Here is a 19,743-nt window from a genome sequence, read left to right on the forward strand (position 1 = left end):
TATATCCATGCAATGAACAAACCTATAGTATAATTAAGAAGATTTAATATATCATTGATGAGTTTACCACGAATACGTAAACCTTATCTATGCACCACATATGCTATGTGTCGATAATTTTTTTTAAGTCCACTAATTCATGTTTACATTCCTTTTAATATGTTATCTTATACGTTAACTACGAACAAAAAAAAAACATACACTAATCGAACATTTCGTATTGTCTTTTAAAATCATCCGACTAAAATTGGGATGATACAACGAAAAATTGTCATAGCTACCCTGTAACGATAATTGAAACCTATAGTTCCGTAGACTAGATGATAATGATATTATGAATTCAAATCAGAATATATAAAACGATTGGTTTTTGTCTGAATTTTAAATAACATAGGATGTTTTGAAGAAACTTTAGTGCAGAACATTTATATGTGCATGTTAGAGATATGACAATTGACAAGTATATGTTTAAACGTCATTAATTTTTTTTTTTTTGTAAGAATCCAAAATTTTCACCCTTGCTAGTTTTTCTTAACAAACGACAAACTCAAAATCTTCTATAATCAATATATCAAAGTTAAATTATGTTTAAGTTCGGTTTAAATAGTTGTGAAATGGCTAGCGAATCAAATGATTTAGAAAAACTATATTATATGAGATACAACATCATACATCAATCGATCCGTTTTGTTACAAGTAGAGGAAACCAAAATGGGTTCTCTCTAATAAATTTATTACAGAATCGAACTTAGCAGATGAAAAATAGGGTTCACTGCACCAGATCATTACCCACTTCCCCTAATCTCCTCCTCTTAAATCACCTTGACATGTAATAGTAATTAAAAATCACTGCTTGTTGTTCAAGAGAGCTGCTCTAAGCTCAGCCGGGTCAATCTCGTTAGAACCGGTTTCGGGTCTGTAATAACCGGTTTTGGGATCAGGAACCCAAGAAATCTTCTTGGTCGATTCCTCCACTCCCTTCTTCTTCATCACAGCCGAAGCAACAGCTCCACTTCTTCCACCGCTCCCTTGCACCGCCGCTGCCGCATAACCACGTCTGTTTTAAACAAAAAAAGAAACGGCACCGTTTAGAAAAACAGAGCATAAATACAAAACAAAACAGAGCATAACTACCAAAAAAACAGAACGTCAAGAAACTTACCGGAAGATAGCATTGGAGAGTTCGTGAGAGACGAAAGCAGATACGATCTTAACGTTAGATAGAGAACGAGCCATTTTTTTTGTAGTAATATGGTTTCTTGAAAGAGAGAAAAAAAAAAACAGACAATATAAAGATCGAAACTTTTTTTTTTTTTTTTTTTTGCTTCTTTTTATCGCCGCCGCAGAAGAAGAGTTCTCTTTATTTTATCCGAGGCAGCGAGAATGAAGAAACTTTGGTTTCGTCTGTGTTCTCTCTCTCTCTCTCAAGGTTTGATAGAATGGCTTGAAGAGATGAGAAGAGAGGAAGAGGAGAGGAAGGTTTATATAGTAGTAGTGAAGGGAAGAGAGAGGGAAGTGACTCCGAAATTGTTGTCTTCTGACTTTACCATAAACGACTGCGTCAATTCTGGCCTTTGAGTCTTTGTTGACCCATAATTAGCTTTTGCTTTTTTATGTTTATTTAGTCAAAATTAGATTAGGCAAAGTGAGATTAAATCTTCAAATAGGTTTCAAAATGTGTGACTAATAATGAACTTTAACATAGTATGTTTTACACTTTAAAAAAAAAAAAAAATTTCTTTATATAGAAAATGAAAATTTTCGGATTTTTAGGTTTATTATATTTTTTTTTTGTTGTTAAAGTATATATTTAATTTTTTATATGACGAACAAAGAATCTGATTTCACTTGAAAATTGTAAAACTAAAGTTTAGTTAAAAGAAAAAAGAAGAACAGAAAACGATTATATACGTATATTTATATTTTAAAATAACACTTAAGTAAAATGAATATATTATACGAACGGTTTTAATGATTTAGGGCTAATCAACATGTAGACGTGTAAATTAGGCAAAGTGAGGTTTGAATAGATTATGAATTGTGTGTTTAGCATGTCAAGATGCCGTTGGTTAAAGTTCCTATACTTAGAAGAAGTATCATTAGATTAATGTTGAGTGGAACAGCCCCATTAAAATATGTAACTGTCGTATTATTTAATAACAATATGAATAAATACGTGTAATGTATGATATTTTCGAGGCGGTGGAGTTACTCTTCTTGATTGGTTGGTTCTCCTCGACGACCACTTGCAAGTTCTTCTCTGATGCGTGGTTTCGCGTTCGCCCCCAGCTTCTTGGCATCACACGACACACAGAGCATCTTGTTTCTTTTTTTCCTTGGTATAATTAATGGTTTCGCATCTTAGCTTGCATTTCTTTCCTGTTCCCATTTCTCGAGATGCTAGCTATGACTTTATAACGTTACTATCATTAAATACATAAAAACCAAAGTATGAATTACGTACATATAGATTACAAAATGATCATACCTAACTAAATTAATCAATCTATGGTAGTATAATGGTTTAAAGATTTATTTTGGGGTGAAAGAACCAAGGTTGCAATCATTCTACTGTGTGATAATTTTAACAATAGTTGATCCTTACAAAAGACTACGATAAGAATATCCAATCTTTTAGTACATGTCTTGGAGATTAATTTGGATAATTAGTCCGGAATTTCTAGTTACAAAAACCTAGATGACCGATCATAATTAAGAAACAATTTTTTTTCTTATCATTGACAATAGCTTGTAATGTCTCTTAGCTTTTAGTTTCATTTTGTTTTTCCTGTGCGCTGTTCTTTGTAATATCTTCTACTTATACATATTATCATGTAATGCCAAAAAGATACTACTATATAGTATGAGGAGGCTATGAGCAAAGAATAATTTAAAGCTTTAGGGTAAGGACAGGCTGTAATGTTAGGCGGTTGGTATATGAACTGAGAACATGTCGTTTGGTTCGGTCCATCTATACACCACCAGGAAAACATTCGTGATGTCTTTTGCATGTTCTCTACCTTTTTGTTTTTTTTTGGGTCAAAATCTCAAAACTCTTCTTACCAGAAAGTTACTTGTCATGTGAATTTTGAATATGAAAAGATATTAGTATATATTTTACGGTTTCGTATATATGACATTAAAATAATCGTTATCAAGTAACCAATTAAAAAAAAACTGAACTCAAACCATCCAAATTTTCTAGAGTTTTGCATTTTGTAAATAAAAATATTTGACACTGGAAAAATAAACGGGCCAATTAATTAGTGAAAGCACAAATCGGTGATACCACTCAATCCGACGCTTAATGGGCCTGTTATCTTCATCGATATCTGTAGTTGCTTTGATAAACTTGTTACATAATCGATACCGTTAAAAGCAGGAGTATTCATGTAATAACTTTTGGACTATTACTTTATTTTGGTAGTTTTTAAATAAAATGTTTAGTAATCAATAATTATTAATACATTAGTATATCATGAAATTAAAATTTTTTAACCATTCAAATTAAGTCGGATTCTGCGCGAATCGTTTAATACCTGATTAATTATCCGATTTTCTCTTCAAATATATTTATTATGTATTAAATTAATCATAATTTTACCCAAATTAATTAAGGAAAACAAATACATCATATTTAAATAAGAAAAATGTTTAAATACATAATAAATCAAATCTAAAATTCTGATTCTTTATAAATATTTTAGGAAAAAACGAAAAAAACAAGCAAAGGAAATTACAATTAATATATGTGCATATCTTTCCTCACAGTTTTAGGAAATAAATTATATATAAAAAAATATGAGAAATACACAAAATTTAATTATGTTCTTACCCAAAATTTTTAGAAAATAAAAATTGTCTAATAGTTAATTATTTAAAAGATTACAGTTATAGGACATAAACAATTTTTACGGGTAAGGACGAAATGAAACATGACGGGATTTACCTCTCTAATAAAAAATATTGTGATCATTATTCATCAGTCAACCCTAATACAATAATAGGTTGAGGATATACAATTTGTATACACGTTGTCATAGGAAAATGATTAGTGGCGAACCATTAATTAGTGCCAAAAACTATAGTATTAATTTGTGTCCGGTTTAGCACATTTCAGATTATTTTCAAAATGTTTTTTAAACTATGTTTTTTAAACTATACATTAGACCCACGTAAAATAATTCAACTATATTATTTTCGTAACTAAGTTCATTTTTAATGGTTATCTTTAGGAAAATAGTACAATTAGATGGTAGAAAATAAATTTGGGATTAAATTAATTTATTTTAAAAGTTGAGGAGCGGATTTAAGAATTCAATCCTAAAGTTTGGGGCCTTTTCAATATTCAAAAAGTAATGGCAAAATCCGCAAAATCAACGAGAACTTTTTTCAATTTTTTTAAAAATTAAATTTTGAAAAGCCCTAAAGCTTTCAAGAGAAGCCATTAATGCCTGGGGGAAGAAGAAGAAGAAGAAGAAGAAGACTCTTCAAAATGCTCGCGCGAACTCGCTTCTGACGAAGACCATAGAAGTATTTTTTTCTTCCTCAGTCTCATTCCTTTTTCTTCGAACTAATACTCGAAGACGAAGATGGCGAGCAAGCTCAAAGTCGACGAACTCCGTTCAAAACTCGCCGAGCGTGGACTCAGCACTACCGGAGTCAAAGCCGTTCTGGTATGTATCCCTCTCTCTCTCTATCTCTGTGAATCGATTTTGCATTGAACTCTTCTTCTCTGGTTTGTTAATATTTCGAATTTGATTTTGGGTGTTTGTTTCGTCGTGTTTGTAGGTAGAGAGGCTTGAAGAGGCTATCGCAGAAGACACTAAGAATGAAGAATCGAAGAGCAAAAGGAAAAGAAACAGAGACTCTTCTTCGGATGAGACTGATGAATCGAACAAATTGATTGCAATGAGCCAATTTCGTGGGATGATTGTGAAGGAGTTGCGTGATGAAGCTAATAAGAGAGGCTTAGATACAACGGGAACCAAAAAAGAACTTCTTGAGAGGCTCTGCAATGACGCTAACAACGATTCCAATGCACCAGTCAATTCTGGTAATGTGAATTCGTTTATTTGGTATGGTATGGTTTGTATGGAAATGTTCTTATTGTGTTTTGTATTAAAGGGAGAGATGAAGCTGAAGATGACAACAATGGGTTTGAAGAGGACAAGAAAGAAGAGAAAATTGTAACTGCGACGAAGAAGGGTGCAGCTGTGTTGGATCAATGGATTCCTGATCAGATAAAGAACCAGTACCATGTTCTACAAAGGGTAAGGATTTGTGAATTTAATCTTTGAGTTTTGTATCTTATTGTGTTCATGAATGTGGGTTAGAAACTGGGGTGTTTGTTGAATGTTGTAGGGTGATGATGTTTATGATGCTATCTTAAATCAGACAAATGTCAGGGATAACAATAACAAGTTCTTTGTCCTACAAGTCTTAGGTCAGTCTTCCAAGACCTTAAAAAGTTAATTTTTCCTTGTTAGCTTCTGTTTTTGCTACTTTCCAAGATTAATAAGACAATAGTTGTCTTGTATGAGTATCAGAATATCTATTGAAGCAGTTACAGCATTTGATGACTCTTTGTCATTTTTCATGCTTCTCTCTTCTTCATTGTGCATTTGTGCAGAGTCGGATACAAAAAAGACATACATGGTTTACTTCAGATGGGGAAGAGTTGGTGTGAAAGGACAAAGTAAGTTAGATGGGCCTTATGACTCGTGGGATCGTGCTATTGAAATATTTACCAATAAGTTCTGTGACAAGACAAAGAATTATTGGTCTGATAGAAAGGAATTTATTCCTCATCCCAAGTCCTATACATGGCTCGAAATGGATTATGGAAAAGAGGAAAATGATTCACCGGTGAGTGTTTTGGAGTCCTTTCTTAAAATTTGTTGTGTGGTATGATCCAAAGGATCAGCTGCAATGAGGTTTTGAGTGCATATCTACTTTTTTTGTTTTTCAAATCGAACTAACTGTTTTTTCCCCTGTTTAATTGCAATTGTAATTTTTCGCATTGTTCAAATGTGCACTTACTCTTAGTTCACAATTCCTTTTACTCAGGTCAATGATATTCCCAGTTCATCTTCCGAAGTTAAACCTGAAAATTCAAAACTAGATACTCGGGTTGCCAAGTTCATTTCTCTTATATGTAACGTCAGCATGATGGCAGAGCACATGATGGAGATAGGTTCGTTAGTCTTACTTTTATTACTTCATATAAATGAGAGTATTCATTGGCAAAATGAGCAGTGGTTGAGATTCCTTTGCTTTTATGTCTGATACACTATATCTTTGTTCTGGTCTCCCTTTATCTGAGTTTGTACGTCCTACCTTTTATCCTGTCTTTTTGTTTGTCTGTCACAATCCTCTTACATATTTTCAAAATTTGTAATTGAAGGATATAACGCTAACAAATTGCCACTTGGCAAAATAAGCAAGTCCACAATTTTAAAGGTAAAAATAGCATCTGTTTGGTCTCATTTCTGTAAGTTATAGCTTGTTGTGATATCACATAATAGCTTCTCTTTGATCTATCTAGGGTTATGAAGTGTTGAAGAGAATCTCGGAGGTGATTGACCGGTTTGATAGAAAGAGGCTTGAGGAACTGAGTGGGTAGGCATTTTGTTAATTGCTAGACTATGTTTTGCTTTTAGTTGATTACATAACTGTTTCGCACAAAAGAATTTAGATTTCAGCTAGTCTAACTTTGTGTCATTGTTGATGCAGAGAGTTCTATACTGTGATACCACATGATTTTGGTTTTAAGAAAATGAGTAAGTACATATGCATTTTTACATCTGTGCTAAAGTTTAAGATTATATTATAACGGAACATTCACTAACGTCTAAATTCTGAGCTGTAACAGGTCAGTTTGTTATCGACACTCCTCAAAAGTTGAAACAGAAAATAGAAATGGTAATTCTTTCTACTGTCCTACATGGCTACATGACTAGTTTTGGTCTTCAGGAAATTAATGGTTGGGTGCTATATGTTTTGTGTTGTATGTAATATATCACTTTATAATGTAAGGTTGAAGCATTAGGTGAAATTGAACTCGCGACAAAGTTGTTGTCAGTCGATCGGGGATTGCAGGTAAGTCATCAGTCAGTCTATATGAAATAGACTCTGTGGTATAGTTCCCTAATGATATGACAGAAATTTTTTGCAATGACTATAGGATGATCCTTTATATTATCACTACCAGCAACTTAATTGTGGTTTGACGCCAGTAGGAGCAGATTCAGAGGAGTTCTCTATGGTAATTTTTTGATTTGTGAACTTTGAATGATCATCTTTGATACTTGAGTATTACAACTTGTCTGTGTTTTAAACCTTTTGCTGTCTACTCCTTAAAACTTAAAATCAGGTTGCCAGTTACATGGAGAACACTCATGCAAAAACGCATTCGGGATACACAGTTGAGATTGCTCAACTATTTAAAGCTTCAAGAGGTGTTGAAGCTGACAGATTCCAACAGGTATGTTATGGTATTTCAAGCTTGTCATCAGTACTATACATATTATTCTGATTTTTCATTTGGGCACTCTGAGACTTTATTTTTTCTTGGTAGTTTTCAAGTTCGAAGAACAGGATGCTACTCTGGCATGGGTCACGTCTCACTAACTGGGCCGGTATTTTATCTCAAGGTAACAAGTTTCTCTGTTTCTTTTCTGTCTCTTACTGTCCCCTTTTTTTTCCTTCGTTGTTGAGGGATTTTCAGTGGCATACTAAATATAACTTCTATGAGGCACCAAACAGGTCTCCGGATAGCTCCTCCTGAAGCGCCTGTAACTGGTTACATGTTTGGAAAAGGGGTTTACTTTGCTGATATGTTCTCGAAGAGCGCAAACTATTGCTATGCTAACCACGGATCTAATGACGGCGTTCTGCTCCTCTGTGAGGTATACTCTCTTCTTCTCTTATTGCTCATTTCACACGGAAATCAACAAACTCCTATTTATCAACAGGACCTGTTTATCGCATTCAACATAACTCCCTTTCTGTTTCGTAATGATATAAACTTCTCTAGGTTGCTTTGGGAGACATGAATGAACTCCTATATTCAGATTATAACGCGGACAATTTACCCCCGGGGAAGCTAAGGTATGGTTCATATTTCACACAAGTTCCTTATAAAACGCTATGAATTATGGGTTAACGGTTTATGCACTGTACATATAAACACTGATTTGTAACTGAGTGATGGTTACAGCACAAAAGGTGTGGGGAAAACAGCACCAGACCCATCAGAGGCACAAACACTAGAAGACGGTGTTGTTGTTCCACTAGGCAAACCAGTGGAAAGTTCGTCCTCCAAGGTTTTTTTATTGGTTTCCCTTCAACACATTCACAAAATCTTAGTAAAACTCTCCCAAATTGAAAGTCAACTTTGATTTTTATTAACTTTTTTTTTGCAGGGGATGTTGTTGTACAACGAATATATAGTCTACAATGTGGAACAAATCAAGATGCGTTATGTGATTCAAGTCAAATTCAACTACAAGCACTAAAACTTTTTATGTATAAAGCTTTTGAACATCATCAAACTAATGATCAAAATCCCAACAATTTTATCTGTTAACAAAGTATTCGAGTAGCTTTTGTAATTTGGCTTGGGATTTTGTCACCTAATGATTTGAAAGTTTTATTCCACTGCTTTTCAAACTCCCCTAATCAAAATTTGCACCTAAGTTCTAAGGTTTTTGAAGAGACAAAAAACGGTTTAACCGTACATTGGTCCGCAAAACCGTAAATCATGTCTAATTTTATCCGGTTTAATTGGTACAAAATTAAGACACTCTGAAACTAGATTTTTATTAGTATTTAAAGGGCAAAGAGAAGCCCTACGAAAAATTCTCAAACCGGAGCTTGTCCAGAAAAAAAGAAACAGAGGCAGCCATGGGAGAGAAGAGGAGATCTACTTCGAAAACCCTAGGCAAGAACAAAAGGAGGAAAGGTCCTCATTTGCCTAACTCTATACTGAAGACTATCGCCAATGAGAAACGTCCTTTGAACTCTGACGAAGAAGACGACGAGATTGATTCCGATGATGCAATCGTCGATTTGTATGAGTACGAAGAAGGTGTCCCTGAGGAAGAGTCTCGGAAAAACAATCGCTACGACCCCGTCGTTAACTACAACTACGAGCTTCCTGAAGATTTCGAGGTTTCTTTCTTTCTCTTACGCCGCCACTGTATAAAATTGCAAGTTATTAACTTTAGTGATAACACAATAAGAGTTTCCTTTAGGGTTTAGGAGTTTGGTTTTTGGTCAATTAGGGTTTTTGGTATAAAGGAATTGAGAGTTAAAAATGTTTCAATTGATTGATTTTGGTAGTGGGAGTACTACTTAAGACCTTGGTAATATGTATGTCATACTGATAAATTGTCTATATCTCGATATAGGATGAAAATGTGGAGTCAGATGATGATGACGAAGGTGGGAACAGTGACAATGAGGAAGGTGAAGGTGATGATGTTGTTAGACACACACGGATGTTGCAAGCTGTCACTGGAATGCCAAGTGCAGCCTTTGATGGTAAAGACTGAGACTTTCTTCACATAGTTTCGCTTTTATCTTCTCTTCATTGTATTTGTAAGCTGTGTATGTAATAATGACCTATGATGTTAATCAGGAGAGAGTAAGAGAAAACCTGTACTCTTCACTGAAGCGTATCCAGAGTCTGAGTTTAATCCAACCCGTGATGTTCTGGAGGGCAAAGGTCTCCTCACAATTGACGAATTAATGGCGCCTATTGAAGGAAAACCTGGGTTTAACGAACTAGAGAAGAGGATCTCACGGATGCAGAAAGATACTCAAGCTGTTGTTCATGCTCCTCTGCCAAAGCCAGAACGAGAAAGACTGGAACGCAAAGCTGTGAAAGGACTTGTTGACAAGGAGTTTAATAAGTGGGTGCATATGGTTAAGAGGAATAGGGAGGCACCAACTGTTTATTTCAACCAAAATGTCAGTTTGGGGTACTCTACAGTTGGCGCAATAGCATCAGAATTTCAACCCAGGACTGACTTTGAGAAGAAAATGGCTTCTGTGCTCAATGATAACGAGCTTGGGGAGGCTCACGATGAAGATGGTGCTAAGCTTCTTGAATTGAACGAGGCAAGTTCTTCTGATCTAGTTTTTTCCTGCACGCAGCTTATTTGACTTATAAAATAATCTGGCATGTCGCGTCATTGAAGATCGTTTAGCTGATGTAACTGTTTGGATTACACTTTTGATCTGGCAGGTGTCAGTGGAAGACCACATCAAGTACCGTGACCACATTGCCAAGATGCGGAGCCTGCTCTTCCGCCATGAGCTCAAAAGTAAACGTATCAAGAAGATTAAGTCTAAAACTTATCATCGCCTGAAAGGCAAAGACCTGAAGAAATCGGCTATGGGAGCACTAATGGACCCTGAAATGGCTAAAGAAGAGGCTATGAAGCAGGAGGCTAGACGAGTAGAGGTGACTCTAAAATTTCTTCTACCTGCACTAAATTTCTCTTCAAGACACTGTCAAGTAGTAAGTATTCTTGTTTGTGCTTATGCAGGAACGGATGACGTTGAAGCACAAAAACACAGGAAAATGGGCCAAACGCATGATAAGCCGTGGACTGAATGTGAAATACGATGGAACTCGGGCAGCTATATCTGAACAACTTCAGATTAATGCTACTTTGTCCAGAAAGATGAACTCCACGAACGATGGAAGTAGCAGTGATGAGAGCGACGATGAGGAAGAGTTAAATGATGGTTCAGACCAGGATACTCCTTCTAAATTGATAGCAAAGGCCAGAGAGAAGACACTGAAAACTGTAGAAGATGATGAAGTACCCAATTCTGGTCTTCTTTCATTACCTTTCATGGTAATTCTTGATTTGCTTTCTCAAAACAATTTTGATTGTTTTACTCTGGTTTTTCGTCATTCGTTAGACTCAGTCTAGTGTTTTTGGCTTTGATTAGGCTCGTGCTATGAAAAAGAAAAACGAGGAAGCTATTGAAGAAGCTAAACGTGCACTTGAGGAGTATGAAGAGTGGGAGAATTCTGGTGGAGAAGAAAATCCTAAAAAGACTGCTGATGTTAGTGGTAGAAGAGTATTTGGTGCCACCGCTAAGGTCGAAGCTCCAAAAGAGTCTAGAAAGGACTCGGACAATTTTTATGATAACAGTGATAGTGACAATGATACGGAAGGCATAGAAAATAATGACCTAGGTGCTGTTAGAGATACTGCTTCACCTGCTAGAAACACTGGAGCCATAACAGAGACTGAGGTACCACTGGTTTTCTTGTTCGGTTAGTCACAATGGTTCTCTCTTTCTCCCTTTCAAATCCCTGATAACAATTGTTTTGTTTAACTTTTTTTTTGTAGAAGTTTGATGATGATGTTGAAAATCCAGCTTCTAAGACAACATTTGATGTTGCTTTGTTTGCGTCAGGCTCTTGGAAGAAGGTTTGCTTTGACAATTTTCAAATCAGACTTCCTTTCCGTTTATGTTATCTTTTAACTTCTTTTTCTATGTTGTACAGATGAAAGGCTGCCAAAATGCAGAAACCAAAAAAAAACTAAAGAAGCATGTACCATATTCAAAGGGCCAAGATAAGAAGGTTTCATTCTTAAAACTAAACCAAACCTTCTGTTTATCCTTTTCTTCTCCTCACTTGGTGTTCATTTTTTTCGATTCTTTAAAATTATTAAAGGAATCTAGAGATGACGAAAGTGAAGATTCCGAGAGTGAAGCAGAGGAAATGGTTGATGGGATTTTGACATCAGCTTCAAAGGAAACCTATGAAATTCCTTCTCAAGCAGAGCTTATACAACGTGCTTTTGCTGGTGATGACGTAGTAGATGAATTCGAGAAGGAGAAGCAAGAGGTTCTAAATCAGGAAGTTCCTGAACCGGAGAAACCGGTTCTAGTTCCTGGTTGGGGACAATGGACCAATATCCAAAAGAAGAGAGGTTTACCTTCATGGATGGTTAGGGAACATGAAGATGCAAAGAAAAAGAGAACGCTAGATCTCAAAACAAGGAAAGACGCTCGTCTCAGACATGTTATCATATCAGAAAAAGTAGATAAAAAGGTCAGTGTCTCTCGCTTGATATCCCAATTCTTCTGTTCGTAGTAATCCCTTCATGTGCTAACATTATCTGTTTTTTGACAGGCTGAGAAACTTCATACAACGACTCTACCTTTCCCATATACATCTAAGGAGGTTTTCGAACACAGCATGCGCATGCCTATAGGACCCGAGTTTAATCCTGCAACTATTGTTGGATCTCTAAACCGACCTGAGGTTCCTTTTCATTTCTCTGTTAAACTTACTATTTCTTTGTTAAACTCAATATGTTCCATTTATTTTGACCTTGTGGGGAATAAATGTGTGTAGGTTGTGAAGAGAGCTGGTGTGATAATTAAACCGCTCAAATTCGAGGAAGCGAATCCAAACGAGAAGGTAGATGATGAACACCCTCGAAGCAATCAGAAACAAAACCCCAAGAAGGGTGGTAAAACCGGTAAAGGTCAAAGCAAAGGCAAGTCCAAGCAAAAGACAAAAGCTTAGCTCCAATATTTTAGTATTCTCAAACTTGTTTACACACAAATTTTGATCCAAAAAGTTTTGCTTTGTAATTTGTCTTATTTATAAAAGATACATTTTGTTTCGCTTCATCAAAGCTCGTCAAATCCTTGTTCATCTCCGTCTTCTTCCACTCTTTGAAATTCTTGTCTCCATGTCTCCATCTGCAAGACTTTAACAATCAGCTGAGATGATTAAGTATATAAGGGAGAGACCTCACGCGATATTACCTGATCATCTGAAAACTTGAGCTGTTGGGCGATAAATAGGACCGAGTCATGGTTTGCTGGTGACTGTAAAACAACGCCTAAACTCGCAGCAATCTCTTCATACTTAACAATTTTCACCCGGAAACCATTGCTCATGAACAGTTTCTCCATCCACTTTGTCAAATCCGGCTGCAGTCAACACCGCATAAGGAATCAAAACAAAAGATTGATACTTTAAGGTAGAAGTCCAAAGATGGTTAAGAGATGAAAGTGACCTGGAGTGTGATATTTGTAGGAAATTCTCCTATTAGGTAGGATTCATTCATGGCCAAGCTACTAATGGCTGATAGAATAGCTTCAAAACCTGATTGTGACTCAAGAGGTAAACCCTGTTATGAATAGAATCAATCATGTCAAGTTGTCAACATATAACATTCATGTCAACTGCATGGAAAAGGGGAGATTTGACAAATAACACATATCACCTGCATTGCCCATATACTCGGCCGATTCCCACTAAAACCTTTTGAGCGTAACTGTTGCTCTGTGTCCCCTGATTCCACGGGTATATGAAAGAATAAGCAACTTTTAGGGATCCTAGCTCCCACACCTGAATCAATAAGAGGAAACAATATCAAACCATGAAATGAAGTATGACTAAAAAAGCAAACAACACATGTATTCTTGTAGTAACCAACCAAAATATCTCTGACAAACAAAATGGACGCTTCAAAGCAAAGGAAAGGCACAAACCTTGAAGCTTGTCAGATGCAATTTGAAAAACTTTTTCTGGTGATACATCAAAGATCATAGTCGAAGTTGGCCAGTTAAGCCTATAAGGTCGAGTATCCATGCCATCTGTAAACAAGACAACCTACAAAGATGTGATTTACATTGTACGATTCTAAAGAGACAAAATAAGGAAGTAAAAGTAACCTGCTTTAGCCCATCAATGCGTTTAGCTATTTCTAACAACTTGTCATCGATAAACTTTGTTGCAAGACAGTAATGTTGTTCTTCATGGATGTCCAATTCCTTCTTTATATAAGGAGGTAAGAAGCAAGCGGCATAAGGGTCGATGAAGAGAGGCTCTGCGTGTAGAAATTATAAAGCTTTTAGTCAAAATTTCTTAGAGAAACTATTTGATCAAAGCTACGTATTCGACGAAATGCCTAAGAGAAGGTCAAGATACAAAATTTAGCTCTTTGTGGGAGAATCCTATAGAAAATGAAATTGAACTCTATTAGTAGAAACTATAAAGAGAGAGAGATGGCTGGCCTGTTCGATTTGTTTCTCGCAGACGAAGAGAAGCTGAATCTAGAGCTGATTGAATCAAAGGGTCGTTCTCTTCTCTGCGCTCTGCTCTCACCGAACGAACGGCGGAAATCCGATTCCGACAGCGACGGAGTGCGGTGGCCGGAAAGTGTAGAGGAGAAGGAACACATAGACTCTGCATCCGTAACAATGTCGCTGAGTGCTGACTTTGGGATGAAGAAGAAAGAGGCTAAACACCTCTGATTGACCCAGAGGGTTCAAATAGATTATTTTGTCAGCAAACCATTTCATAAAAAAACTAGTGGTTAAAATTTCTCGTTTTAATCGAACAATGTCATTTTAACCACCTTTATTTACTTGGAATGCAACATAGTTAAAACTAAAAAGTAAAGTGGTCTTTTACGTCCATAAAATATCAATAATTTCACGTCAACGTAGGACATTGAAACATATCATCAACTAGCCCTCTTCTGGCTATATATTGTGTAATGTACATACAAACGTTATGATATTCAAATATCACCTCCCTCCGGAGAGTATAGAATCAGCAATCGAAGTTCCACCGATAAACGTGGCTAACTCACCAAGTCCGTGGTTGATTCCCAACGTCATCCCACCCCCACAAAAGTCAGACGGCGAAAAATCTGGTAACATTGCATCTCCTTTTAGATAATGTAACACTTGTCTCATTGTTGGTCTAACTTGTGGATTGGGGTGAGCGCATAACAAACCTAGCTTCAAAACCATTTCGATCTCTCTCTTGTCATACTCGGACCCTAGTTTTGGATCCTTAGCATCCATGATGTTTTCCTCTGTCCAAAACCCAAGTACCCAATCCACGAGCAAGACCCTCTCACCGTTCTCTTTCTGGTCGATAGGACGTCTACCGCATGCTACTTCTAGTAGGAGCACCCCGAACGCAAAAACATCGGTAGCTGTTGTGGCCCGTCCTGTTCTGATGTAATCAGGGGCTAGGTATCCCCATGTTCCAGCGACATGGGTGGTTTGAGGATCCAACCCGTGACCGCACAATCGAGCTAAACCGAAATCCCCGAGTCTCCCATTGTGCTCGGCGTCTAACAAGACATTGCTGGCTTTGACGTCACGGTGAATAACCACTTGTTCCCATTCCTCGTGGAGGAAGAATAAGGCAGAGGCCACACCTTTAATGGCTTTAAACCTCTGTTTCCAGTCGATTGTTACCTCCGGACTATTGTACAAATACTTGTCTAAGCTTCCATTGGGCATGTAATCGTACACCAGAAGAAGCTCGTCTCTCCGGCGGCAATATCCCAAGAGAGGAACTAAGTTCCGGTGGCTCATCCTACCAATACTCACAATCTCAGCAACAAACTCCTTCAACCCTTGTTGGGATTCGTTCGAGACTCTTTTTACAGCGATCGCCCTTTTTGTTGTCCGCATGAAACCTTTGTAAACCTTACCAAACCCGCCCGATCCAAGAAGGTCCTTCTCCTTGAACCCTTTGGTGGCATAGTACAAGTCCTTGAAACTTAATCGGTTTTTCCCAAATTCTTTTTCCCAGTCTTCAAGCTCCTCTGCAAACTTTCTCCTCCTCCTCACAATGAAGCGCCCCAGAAAGACTAGCGATATAATAAACAACACGGGAACCACCAAGAGGGAAATCAACGGCATCCAGTTCTTGTAGAACTTGTATATTCTCGTAGGCCCCACCCACGGTAACTCCGGGAGTTTCGATAAGGCCAATGGCGGAGCTTCACCCTTCAACCTGAAACTCCACCCGAAAACATAATGTTCCGACAGAATACTACCGGTCGACGAGGAGAAACCTACGTACATATCTTGCAGAAGAACCGAAGTTAGATCTCTGACAATAGAAACAAGCGGTTTTCTAGGTTTAACCTGCCTGAAGGGAGCCATCGTCACATTGATTCGGTTGGTATATCCATCGTAATCGACCCAAACTTGCATCCGTTTACGACCGTTCAAAGTCAGATTCTTAAACTGACCTTTCGTGTCCCAGTACCCAGCCGGTGAACTTTCCACTGACGTCAAGCTATTGATATTGATTCCGACATGGTTGTCGTCCGTATCATTGAACTGAGTACTCCGAATAGTGTCTAATTCGACAGCGAATACATGATTAGAATCATTACCGTTGTTGCCGATGTTGAAGAGACCGAGGTACTTGCTGGGACTGCCGAAAGGGAGGCTGGAGTTAGGAGCGACGACAAAGGCCAAGCCGTGGCCGCTTAATATATTGATCTCTGGATTGATAGCGAAGACAAAGGTTGTCGAGAAGGACGAAGCAGTGCCGTTTGGAGAATCTTTGAACCGGATTGGTTTCGTATAGAAGGCGTGACCAGTACCCTGGATATTTGCGTTGGCTAGCACCAAGAGACCGTTTGATGTGACTGAGGCAGTTCCTTGGGTGGATATATTATTATTATATCTAAAAGTATAATAATACTCGGAAACGAATCCATTGTAAATGAAGTCGAGAGTTTGGGAAGAGGACATTAGGGATTGAGAAAGTAGGCTGAAGAAGAAAATGGTGAAGAGCTTCATGAACATGGCTCACTATTACTACCTTTTTTGTTTATTGTCTCTGGTTCAGAGATATTTTGATTTTATAAGACATACAATAGTAATATATAGTGTGAAGAGAATGTCTAAAAGTCGTCGACGAAATGAAAAAAAAAAAACAAAAAACACAGTAAAATATACGGTGTCGAGAGAAAGTAGAAAAATCGTATTTTCTTTCTGGTCAATGGAAAAGTCGTCACATTAAGTTTCATAGAACCTCATGATAATAACGCTGGATCTCCTTCCACGTTTCATTTTGTCACCGATAATTCATAATAGCAATGGATGATAAAATCGAGTCCCTTGTCGTTAATTTTTTTTTTTAATAACTAAGAATTTGTATACGCCACTCATGTTTCAGAGCAGAATTATATGATCTCGTCTAAAACGCCACTCAAAGCAGCAACTTCTAAGTTTTTGCCAAAAATCTTTACCTGATCTATTTGGCTCTTGGTGGTTGTCCTTGTCGCTAATTCGACAATATCTTTTTCGTATTTAATTGATGTTCTATATAAAAAAACTTCTCACTTGAATTTTGAGCAAACAAGGTTTTTTTTAGTAATTTAGATTAGGTTTTAATTGGATCTTTTTTATAAAAAATTGAACACTTATGTAGACATATTCAAATAAAAAATGTAAGATCAGTTTGGAAATACACAATTTGATTTTGTATGGTAAATAATAAATCGCAGAAATGTATCACACAACGATGCGTAAAAGTAGCTGAGGAGGTAAGAAGCAAGGCGCGTACGTAAATGATCCTACAGTCACAAACTGACGAAATGCCCAAGGGAAAATCAAGACCGACAAATCAGAATTTCTGACGTGCTAGGAAAGTCTTCAAGAAATTGAAAAATCAACTATATGAGTAGAAGAGGAGATATTAGAGAGAAAGATTGCCCCTAGTCGATTGATTTCTAGCATATGAGAGATGCTTGTTGGGATGCAAACCAACGTTCATATCGGAATACTAGAAAAAATATTTTTAATATATAAGTTAGAATCAGCCCTGTATGAGATTTTTTGAGAAAGAGTCAAATAAGAAATCCGTGAGTACTTTACCACCTGTACCCCAAGCGGACAATATCATACTAATAGAGACTTGATGAAGGCTTAGAAAATCTAACAATTGGTATCCGAGTCCATGTTGAAATAAGTGAACCTAGGAAATAGGCCTCAATGTGACTCGATAAGAAGGTATCTCGAGAATACCTCGCGAATAAGGAGTACTGAGTCAATGGTAGCCAATGGTGACAAGATTGCACTGAGGGGGAGACCTAAGATTCACGGTCCTTGGTTTGAGGAAAAGTATTGTTGAGATGTAAACCAATGTTCCATATCGGAAGATTAGAAAAAAAGTTTATAATATATATACGTCAAGTCCAACCAATTAATTAGTATGAACCCTTTTGAAAAAGAGTCCAAAAAAATTCATGAGAGCTTTGCCACTTAGACTCAAAATAGACAATATTATACTAATAGAAACTTGACTTTAGATTAGAAAGCCCAACAAAGATTGAATCAAAGCAATGGTGGACGAGAAATATTTTTTACCGTACCCGGTCAAACATAAGTAAAAACATAGTTCAACATAAATATAAAACACTCTACAAAATTGAAAACAAAATACCTGCTACAAAACATCTTTCAATCCTTCATGTCTTGAAATATTTTCATCACAATTTTATTTGTATAGTTTTGAACACATCTTTCATAATAAAACAAACTAAACAATCATATAGTAATCGATCTCTAATCCAATTTCATCGATGTAATTTACAATTTTCATGGCTTAAAAACACCTCTCAAGAGTTGTAGTAGCATCAAGCACAATCAAAACTTCAAAACCAATTAACTTCAAAAGCTAGTTTATATTGCAATTTTAAGTATAAACCAAGAGAATCAAAATAAACAAATAATTGTTAGTGTTTATTATGGTAGATGATTTCATGTTGGCATCTTCAATATTACTTTTTATATAGTCACCGATGATTTGATTTGATCTTTTTCTACTTGTTCACAAGTTTTAAAATGGTGTATACGCTAGACCTAATATATTAATGGCAGTGTTCAAGAAAGCGCTAAGCGGGCGGCGAATGCCTAGCGTTTTAATATAAAAATTATTTATGTATGATTGGCGCTTTGAATGAGAGTATCTTTGTGCTACCTAATCAGAATTAAGCGTTTTAAAGAGGTTTAGATGTTTACAACATAAAAACGTTGTATATATGATCTATATATACATTTTCCAAGTACATTTAGCAAATAAATCCTGAAGTTGTCATTTATTTACAAAATTGCCATTGACATTAATTATTAATTTGTTTTTCATTTAATTAATTAATATTAAGTTTCTATTTTTGAAAACAAGATTTCTCATCTTAAATAAATTTTCAAAACAATTGGAACCATTCCCTTTAACATTAAGTATTAAGTTTATAATTGATTTAATTAATATTAAGTTTCCAATTTTACAAAACAATATTTTCTCCATACACAAATTTCCTAAACAATCGGTCTAACCAAGAAACGAATTGATTTTTGATCTTGGAAGAGGATCCGTGGCCGCGATTTTTGATCTCAACGCATTGATTTCCCCTAAAATATATGTTCAAAATCAAATATAAAATATATCATTCAAAAAAACTAACGGTATGATTTTAAAAGGTAACAAACATATTTACCATTCAATTTGATATCTTATTCAAAGAATAATAATAAAATGTAAAAGATATTGCTTGCTCACAGATTTATTTTTATTTTGTATTACGTATTCAAAAATAATTTTTACTTTCACGGGTTTCATATAATGAGTTTTTGCAGATTAAAAATCTTTGAATATGTTGTCTGACCCGCCTAGCATGACGGGTTTGGAATATAGAACCAATACTAAAACTATTAGTTTATCTCATATATACTATAGATTTGTAATCATAGTTTTGAAAATTAACTTATAAATTATTTAGTATATGAACTACAAAATATTACACATACTATAACACATTCTTAATATTTCAAAAAAAAAATACACATAAAAATATACACTAACATACTATATAGGCATATACCTCTGTTTAATTCTAGAGAACAAAACAAATCTAGAATTTTATATTC

The 19,743-nt window shown here is 36.0% G+C and overlaps 5 protein-coding genes across 7 annotated transcripts; 2 read left to right on the forward strand and 3 right to left on the reverse strand.

The window, feature by feature from the left end:
- Window positions 1-631: 631 nt before the first annotated feature.
- Window positions 632-1,587, reverse strand: LOC104714027 (protein SENESCENCE-ASSOCIATED GENE 21, mitochondrial). Its single transcript, XM_010431262.2, has 2 exons — window positions 1,163-1,587; window positions 632-1,057 (listed from the first exon to the last, which is right to left on the reverse strand). Exons 1-2 carry the CDS (start codon window positions 1,234-1,236, stop codon window positions 847-849), a joined length of 285 nt encoding a protein of 94 aa, XP_010429564.1. The 5' UTR covers window positions 1,237-1,587; the 3' UTR covers window positions 632-846.
- A 2,796-nt stretch (window positions 1,588-4,383) lies between these two features.
- Window positions 4,384-8,682, forward strand: LOC104714036 (poly [ADP-ribose] polymerase 2-like). The gene is made up of 18 exons (XM_010431274.3): window positions 4,384-4,676; window positions 4,792-5,056; window positions 5,128-5,273; window positions 5,365-5,446; window positions 5,633-5,868; window positions 6,070-6,196; window positions 6,407-6,462; window positions 6,548-6,621; window positions 6,736-6,782; window positions 6,875-6,924; window positions 7,039-7,101; window positions 7,187-7,267; window positions 7,376-7,486; window positions 7,580-7,655; window positions 7,768-7,910; window positions 8,039-8,112; window positions 8,222-8,327; window positions 8,427-8,682. Exons 1-18 carry the CDS (start codon window positions 4,593-4,595, stop codon window positions 8,517-8,519), a joined length of 1,914 nt encoding a protein of 637 aa, XP_010429576.2. The 5' UTR covers window positions 4,384-4,592; the 3' UTR covers window positions 8,520-8,682.
- Window positions 8,683-8,833: 151 nt separating this feature from the next.
- LOC104714059 (uncharacterized) lies at window positions 8,834-12,672 on the forward strand. 2 transcript variants are annotated; one of them, XM_010431313.3, is made up of 11 exons: window positions 8,834-9,174; window positions 9,414-9,546; window positions 9,644-10,125; window positions 10,253-10,471; window positions 10,557-10,871; window positions 10,969-11,277; window positions 11,379-11,456; window positions 11,534-11,611; window positions 11,705-12,085; window positions 12,167-12,298; window positions 12,392-12,672. In XM_010431313.3, exons 1-11 carry the CDS (start codon window positions 8,908-8,910, stop codon window positions 12,563-12,565), a joined length of 2,568 nt encoding a protein of 855 aa, XP_010429615.2. In that variant the 5' UTR covers window positions 8,834-8,907; the 3' UTR covers window positions 12,566-12,672. The 2 variants fall into 2 exon arrangements, with proteins under 2 accessions (XP_010429615.2, XP_010429608.2); XM_010431306.3 differs by having other exon boundaries at window positions 8,837-9,174; window positions 11,376-11,456.
- LOC104714052 (O-methyltransferase 1, chloroplastic) lies at window positions 12,542-14,356 on the reverse strand. 2 transcript variants are annotated; one of them, XM_010431293.3, is made up of 7 exons: window positions 14,068-14,356; window positions 13,726-13,880; window positions 13,543-13,663; window positions 13,275-13,399; window positions 13,065-13,178; window positions 12,811-12,978; window positions 12,542-12,744 (listed from the first exon to the last, which is right to left on the reverse strand). In XM_010431293.3, the coding sequence occupies exons 1-7, from the start codon at window positions 14,243-14,245 to the stop codon at window positions 12,673-12,675; spliced, it is 933 nt and encodes a 310-aa protein (XP_010429595.2). In that variant the 5' UTR covers window positions 14,246-14,356; the 3' UTR covers window positions 12,542-12,672. The 2 variants fall into 2 exon arrangements, with proteins under 2 accessions (XP_010429595.2, XP_087320685.1); XM_087464559.1 differs by having other exon boundaries at window positions 13,543-13,647; window positions 14,068-14,323.
- A 105-nt stretch (window positions 14,357-14,461) lies between these two features.
- Window positions 14,462-16,617, reverse strand: LOC104714073 (L-type lectin-domain containing receptor kinase IV.4). Its single transcript, XM_010431324.3, has one exon. The coding sequence runs from the start codon at window positions 16,615-16,617 to the stop codon at window positions 14,584-14,586; it is 2,034 nt and encodes a 677-aa protein (XP_010429626.2). The 3' UTR covers window positions 14,462-14,583.
- Window positions 16,618-19,743: the final 3,126 nt, after the last annotated feature.

The sequence above is a fragment of the Camelina sativa genome, chromosome 2 (assembly GCF_030686135.1).
Source record: "Camelina sativa cultivar CO46 ecotype springtype chromosome 2, ASM3068613v1".
NCBI lineage: Eukaryota > Viridiplantae > Streptophyta > Magnoliopsida > Brassicales > Brassicaceae > Camelina > Camelina sativa.

Bases quoted from the DNA above. Each gene is read 5' to 3' on its own strand.
- LOC104714027 (XM_010431262.2), bottom strand. From the start codon at position 1,236: ATGGCTCGTTCTCTATCTAACGTTAAGATCGTATCTGCTTTCGTCTCT. The intron at 1,058-1,162 runs GTAAGTTTCTTG...TGTTTAAAACAG, and splicing joins CTCTCCAATGCTATCTTCCG to ACGTGGTTATGCGGCAGCGG.
- LOC104714036 (XM_010431274.3), top strand. From the start codon at position 4,593: ATGGCGAGCAAGCTCAAAGTCGACGAACTCCGTTCAAAACTCGCCGAG. The intron at 5,869-6,069 runs GTGAGTGTTTTG...CCTTTTACTCAG, and splicing joins AAGAGGAAAATGATTCACCG to GTCAATGATATTCCCAGTTC. The intron at 8,328-8,426 runs GTTTTTTTATTG...TTTTTTTTGCAG, and splicing joins TGGAAAGTTCGTCCTCCAAG to GGGATGTTGTTGTACAACGA.
- LOC104714059 (XM_010431306.3), top strand. From the start codon at position 8,908: ATGGGAGAGAAGAGGAGATCTACTTCGAAAACCCTAGGCAAGAACAAA. The intron at 9,175-9,413 runs GTTTCTTTCTTT...ATCTCGATATAG, and splicing joins AGCTTCCTGAAGATTTCGAG to GATGAAAATGTGGAGTCAGA. The intron at 10,872-10,968 runs GTAATTCTTGAT...GGCTTTGATTAG, and splicing joins TTCTTTCATTACCTTTCATG to GCTCGTGCTATGAAAAAGAA.
- LOC104714052 (XM_010431293.3), bottom strand. From the start codon at position 14,245: ATGCAGAGTCTATGTGTTCCTTCTCCTCTACACTTTCCGGCCACCGCA. The intron at 13,400-13,542 runs GTTTGTGCCTTT...TTATTGATTCAG, and splicing joins TGCATCTGACAAGCTTCAAG to GTGTGGGAGCTAGGATCCCT. The intron at 13,179-13,274 runs GTGATATGTGTT...TATTCATAACAG, and splicing joins CGAGTATATGGGCAATGCAG to GGTTTACCTCTTGAGTCACA.
- LOC104714073 (XM_010431324.3), bottom strand. From the start codon at position 16,617: ATGTTCATGAAGCTCTTCACCATTTTCTTCTTCAGCCTACTTTCTCAA.